This window comes from Prunus dulcis, unplaced genomic scaffold, assembly GCF_902201215.1.
Source record: "Prunus dulcis unplaced genomic scaffold, ALMONDv2, whole genome shotgun sequence".
Taxonomy (NCBI): Eukaryota; Viridiplantae; Streptophyta; class Magnoliopsida; order Rosales; family Rosaceae; genus Prunus; species Prunus dulcis.
The window spans coordinates 1-5718 of NW_023010556.1; the positions used below are offsets into that span (position 1 = coordinate 1).

General features: G+C 37.0%; 2 protein-coding genes across 3 annotated transcripts; both read left to right on the forward strand.

The window, feature by feature from the left end:
• Positions 1-96: 96 nt before the first annotated feature.
• LOC117613736 (stress-response A/B barrel domain-containing protein HS1-like) lies at positions 97-913 on the forward strand. The gene is made up of 2 exons (XM_034342310.1): positions 97-343; positions 520-913. The coding sequence occupies exons 1-2, from the start codon at positions 201-203 to the stop codon at positions 773-775; spliced, it is 399 nt and encodes a 132-aa protein (XP_034198201.1). The 5' UTR covers positions 97-200; the 3' UTR covers positions 776-913.
• A 976-nt stretch (positions 914-1889) lies between these two features.
• Positions 1890-4658, forward strand: LOC117613735 (craniofacial development protein 1-like). Of its 2 annotated transcripts, none has more exons than XM_034342307.1 (5): positions 1890-1967; positions 2825-2914; positions 3026-3147; positions 3238-3447; positions 3845-4658. In XM_034342307.1, the coding sequence occupies exons 1-5, from the start codon at positions 1925-1927 to the stop codon at positions 4205-4207; spliced, it is 828 nt and encodes a 275-aa protein (XP_034198198.1). In that variant the 5' UTR covers positions 1890-1924; the 3' UTR covers positions 4208-4658. The 2 variants fall into 2 exon arrangements, with proteins under 2 accessions (XP_034198198.1, XP_034198200.1); XM_034342309.1 differs by having other exon boundaries at positions 1896-1967; positions 3241-3447.
• The last annotated feature ends 1060 nt before the right edge of the window (positions 4659-5718 follow it).

The following is a 5718-nucleotide window of genomic DNA, read 5'->3' on the forward strand; positions in this document are numbered from 1 at the left end:
CGATGGTATGGCCCAACAAACACAAAACTACAGCACACATGAGGAAATGAAGATTAAAAAATATGACCTCTGCAAGCCCATTATTCAATAATTAAATTATTAGATTAATGGGTTCGGATAGGAGACAAAACAGTTATATTATACCTGGACTGTGAGTTTGAAAAAAAGGAGAAGGCAGATCACAGTCCACAGACACAGAGATGGAAGAGGAAGCAAAGGGAGGTGTTAAGAATTCATTGCTAGCAAAATTCAAAGAAGGAACCTCAGAGAGCCAGATTGACCAACTGATCCAAGGCTATGCCAACCTAGTCAATCTCATTGACCCCATGAAGTCCTTCCACTGGTAAAACAGAGTCCTCTGTTTTCTTTTTTTCTTTTCTTTTCTTCTCTCAGCTAATTTTTTTCTTATCTTTTGGTGTCACTTTGGCTTTCCTGGTTCTGAAAATGATGCATATTTGTGGTCAATTTGAATAATTAACTAGTTAATTATGTATTAATTGATGTTTTGTGATTAATAAGGGGACATGAATTGAGCATTGAGAAGCAGCTGGAAGGGTACACTCATGTGTTTGAAACAACCTTTGAGAGTGTGGAGGGTGTTGCAGAGTACATAGCTCACCCTGCCCATCTTGATTTTGCAAACTTGTTCCTTCCGAATTTAGAGCAATTATCTTTCAGCTCAACTGCAGACCAGCAAGTCATCACCATGAAAAACCCTAGTGAAATACAGGTTATGATGATGGAGCTGCTACCAGATCCAAAAGATCAATCATAATAAACCATTTTGTCAATTTCTTTTCTTTTAATTTGGGGTTTTATTTTCTTAGTAATTATAAGTGTCAACTGATTGTAATGGTGTTAATTTTATGCAATGAAGCTCCCACCTTATCTGGGCTTTGTTTGTGTCTGTTTATCTTTGGGCTTTGTCCTAGTGTCTTTTATGAAGATCTGCTCATAGAAAAATGAAGAAACGAAAAAGGAACATGATAAGTTTGTTTGTTTGTTTTATTTTTATTTTTAATCAAACGGAATGGAGATTGCATTAATAAATTACGTCATAAGGGTAATACAAATACAAAAGCCACGTGGCCATTACAATTACCCACAAAGGGGTTAAAAAGAATTATTGAGATTGGTTTAACTACGTACAAAATTTTTTACATGGGCAATTATTTATCCAAATGTAGGTTATATTAAAGAAAAATTAGGTTTTAGACATAATTAACTTTATTAATTAGTTTGTAAGATATTGGATATTTTAGTTTTAGTTTTAATACATAGGAAAAAATTACTATTTTGGATTAGCCCAAAGAGAGGCCCAGATTCGTTGGGCCAGGTAAAAAATAACAACTGATAAGACAATTATACCCTTCTGATAAGACAATTCTACCCTTCTGGTACAATTCTACAATGGCACATGTAGTAATTTTAGGGTTGTTGGATGTCCTTTTGGTAAAATTAGGTGACTTTGGTTTTATATTAATTAAACAAAATTAATTATCTTTCTTCCAAATTAGTTAAGTTTTTTATGGGTTAAAACTAAAGAGCCCATATATTAATAAATTTATACTGTAATACAATAATTATTTTTGATATTTTGGTTTTTATCATTATATTTTGGTTCTCAAGTTTAGAAGTATAAGCTATAAATAATTCATAATTAATGTTTTATTGATTAATTAGAAATTTAAACAATTAGATTTGAAATTAATAAATAATTTTTATAACTAATTAGATTATCTTCCAATTAATTAATTTTATTGGCGGGTTAATTAGTTATAGCCTCATGGGCCTCCAACAAGTCAGAAAAGCTCGAAAGGCTTTGGGTCTCTTCGGATACCTCGAAACCCAATAACAGACTTCTTTTTTATACCACCAACACCAACACCAAACCAATGACTCTCTCCACTTTTGTTTGTCTTCGATGGCTACAACCACCACCAACGCTCTCGGTGCCTCAAGTTCAGGTACGCATTTTATTTTTATATTTCTTGATTTTATTTTATTTTAATTCCTTCTTTGTTTGGCTTACGCTCAGTCGGGTCTGTTTGTGTTGCCCGAAAAAGGACCTCTGGAGATTTTAGAAAATCAATGGGTTTTAACGATGAAAACAGACTGAGCACTGAAAATATTTTTGCCCTTTCATTTTCTGGAAAATAATGGGTATGTGAATTATCAGTTTTCATGGGCTAGGTGGTTTTGGAGCCTTGGTAGGTAGTATTTTCTTTGGAGCATTCATAGATTTATGAGCTAAAGATTTTTGCTTTTTCTGTTTGTAAACGAAGATGGGTGAAAAGCTGCATACCCAATTCAAAAAATAGTAACTTGCGTGGAATAGTGTCAGATTTTCAGCTGAGTTATCTACTGATAATGGGTTTGAAGCTTTTGTTGTGTCATTTGCTTAAGTCTCATCAAACTGTTAAGCTAAACTTCCTTTCACTTTAGAATTAGGTGTTTTTAGTTTTAGATGCCACAGAATATGTAATATAGGTGGAGTAGCACATAAAAACATCGAACCTGACCATCACAGTTTTTGTTGTAATGTAATTTACCAATTTTTAGTTGCAATCCAATTTCGGTGCTTGGTGTCCAAAATGATTTGGATATTACAACTATCAAAGACCTATATTTGTAATTTGTTTTGAAGTTTTATATATTTTAGGCGAAAGACAAAATCGTTGGTCACTAGATCTATTCATTTGATGATTTTGTTCAGGCACTGCCAGGGCTACTCATACCACAACTTTTTCATAGGCAGCTTGGGTGCAGTTTCGTTTTTCTTTTTTTCCTACTTATGATTGAGTAGTTTGGTTTTCTGGTTCAGGTACTGCAAATGAAAAGGATGCTTTACCAATTGAGTCTACCAATGGAGCTGCTCCCCTTCCAAGCTTAGAGACTAAACCTGAACAGACTGGTCAGAATTTTTTTTTTACTCACAAGTGCTTGTTTATCCAATTCCTGTTCTGCTGTTTGGTCACATAAATTCCTTGATCAGAAGGACTAATGTTTTTTCCTATCTTGATAGATGTAAAATCTCGGGTAGATGCCATGTGGGAGCAAATGAATAAAGGAGTATCTAATAAGAAATTCAAGGATTTATTAAAGAAGTCTTCAACTGTGAATAAAACTCCAAAGAAGGCATCTGATGTGAGGATTGCCTCGTTCTTTCCATCTGTGTTGGAATTATAAAAATATTGTTTGCTAGAATTTAATCTTTTACTTCTATTTATTTCTTAGAAGTGGAAGGCATATCTGGGCCTGGCACCAAAGAAGGCAGAGTCACCAAAAGAAAATGCACCACAGAAGGGATCAAATGTCACGCAGAACAGCTCTAGTGATGATGTCGTGCAGGACAGCTCTAGTGACAAAGCCAGGAGGCTTGCTGCTGCTGCTCTTGTAGAAGTTAAGGATGCTGCAGCTGCAGCATCAGGCAGAGGGAAAGTTGAGGTTAGCATATTATTTGAATCACCTGTTTGTCTGTGTTCTGTTGGGAGACCTGTCTGCGGGTAAACTTTGGCTTTTCAGATGTGGAACTGAGTAGTGCTGCTTAGTTTCTAGTTGTTAATTTCCTCTCCAATCACTTTGAAGATATGATGTTACACACACATGTTAATATATGTATTTGGTTACATGCCAATTTTTACCACCTGAGTAGTCTCTGTGATGGCCAAGCAGTTTTCCTGTTTAACTTGAATCTCATAGCTGATCCTTAAACCAAAAATCATAATTATCATAATGATGTATACAAATTAGTTTTAAAAAAATTTAATGGTATGGACGCACAGTTCATTTTTTAAAATTTATTGGCAATAATCATATTAAACAGATCTCTTTCATTTTATAGATCACAGAGGTTCGGGATTTTGCCGGTCAAGAAATTGAATATAAGAAGCTTGTTGATGCTGATTCAAAGGAAGCATCTGAAAAGGCGAAAGCTCCAGCAGCTTCAGCTGTGGATGCAGTGCTCGAACAGATTAAGAAGAAACAAAAGCTCAGTGTGCTTGACAAAACAAAAAAGGACTGGGGGGAGTTTAAGGAGGAAAAAGGGTTGGATGAGGAGTTGGATGCTTACAAGAAGAGTTCAAACCAATATTTAGATAAGGTAAACTTCTTGCAGAGAGCAGATTTCCGGGAGTTCGAACGGGAGAGGGATGCACGTCTAGCCTTGCAGTCGAAAAGGAGGCCAGATATGCGGGAGGATCCATAACTGCACAATATTCTGGGTTGCTTTCAATTGCCTTGTGCGAACGCCAAACTGGGAATTGTGGAGAGGAGAATGGGCAGTTGCTGAAAGTTTTAGTATGGTTTTCTGCTTTGAAGAGAGAAATCAATCCTTAAAATATCTTTTAAGGGGTATTGTGCATTTGCGTGAGGTATTTTTCAACAGTTCCTGGATTTTCAATGAGAAGAGAGAAAGGCCGTTAATTGTAAACTAGGGAAGGAATTTTCATCTTATCAGATTTTAGGGGTGGGATTTCTTAGAGCAGGAACTTGCAGTATCACATGATGGGAACATGAGTCACAGTTCAATTCTTCCCTTCATTTGTTGAAAGTAAGAAAAGAATGGTGATCTGATGATTTCTCTTCGCTCTATTTCATCTGTTTTTGTTTGTTTTTTTGTCAAATAATTGTTGGTCTTCTAACTCGACCGTGCTTTATCCTTTGCAAAATTTACCGAGTGTTGTACTAAAACCAGAATCGAAACAGGAACAGCATGATATTAAAATCCCCACACACGGGAGATGGGATATTGAGACTCAATTTTGAGCATCACATATTGAGAACAAATTCTAGTCAAAGGGGGCAGAAACAAACAGCAATCTTGAGCATCACATACAAGATTGCTGCATTTTGGAATGAGCAAATTCTTGATAAGTGTGGGAGCAAATTTCCCCATGAGAATATTCGCCCAAGATTCCTTCGTCTTCTCCGCCTCTCTTTCTCCCTGCAAAACAGATCGGAGTAAAAGGACCACACCCGGGGGGTGTTGGCCAAAGGCCCTCCGATGCCTAAGTTAAGTAGGGTAATTCAAGAAAAACCGGGTGGCCGGAGCCGTGTGTGGTGGCCGGAGCCTTGTGTGAGAGAGAGAAAGAGAGGAGGTGGCTAGGGTTTTTGAGAAATAATTTCTGCAGAGTTTTAGTAGGAATTTAGACGTACCTTAACCTTTGTGTGTGGCCATCCTTTCATAGTGGTCTCGGAGGCTAGGGTTTCAGAGGAATAATTCCGTAGATGGAAAGGAATTATTCCTCCCCGATTTGGAATTGATTTGATTAATTAGGGATTTGATTTATTAGGGTAAATCAAATCCCTAAGTGTGGTAGGTATCAATTCAATTCCTAATTTAATTAGGTAACTCCCCATTTAATTCGGAATTGGGGTAGGAATCAAATCAATTCTCGACCCAATTAGGTAATATTCTATTTAATTGGGTAATCCCCAATTAAATTGAATAATTCCCAATTAGGTCAAATAATCCCCAAATGGAAGGAATTATTTGACCTAGGGTTTTGATTTAATTAGGTTCCCACAAATGCCCCCCAGCTTCTGCGTGGCGTGTGGCGGCATGTAGGAGATGTGGATTAACCGTTGGGCCATCCAACTGCAACTGTGCTTCCTTCTTTGAATTGGGCTCCTGCATGGAGCAGGCTTTTTACTTGGGCTGTCCAGCTGTAACTGGGCTGGAGGTGCGCGATCTGCCGCTTGAGCAGGTGGCAGTTT

What these genes read in the sequence shown, in the direction of transcription:
- LOC117613736 (XM_034342310.1), top strand. Translation starts at nt 201, where the DNA reads ATGGAAGAGGAAGCAAAGGGAGGTGTTAAGAATTCATTGCTAGCAAAA. An exon ending in CCCATGAAGTCCTTCCACTG is followed by an intron (nt 344 to 519) that starts GTAAAACAGAGT and finishes GTGATTAATAAG; the next exon opens with GGGACATGAATTGAGCATTG.
- LOC117613735 (XM_034342307.1), top strand. Translation starts at nt 1,925, where the DNA reads ATGGCTACAACCACCACCAACGCTCTCGGTGCCTCAAGTTCAG. An exon ending in TCTCGGTGCCTCAAGTTCAG is followed by an intron (nt 1,968 to 2,824) that starts GTACGCATTTTA and finishes TTTCTGGTTCAG; the next exon opens with GTACTGCAAATGAAAAGGAT. An exon ending in CAGGCAGAGGGAAAGTTGAG is followed by an intron (nt 3,448 to 3,844) that starts GTTAGCATATTA and finishes TTCATTTTATAG; the next exon opens with ATCACAGAGGTTCGGGATTT.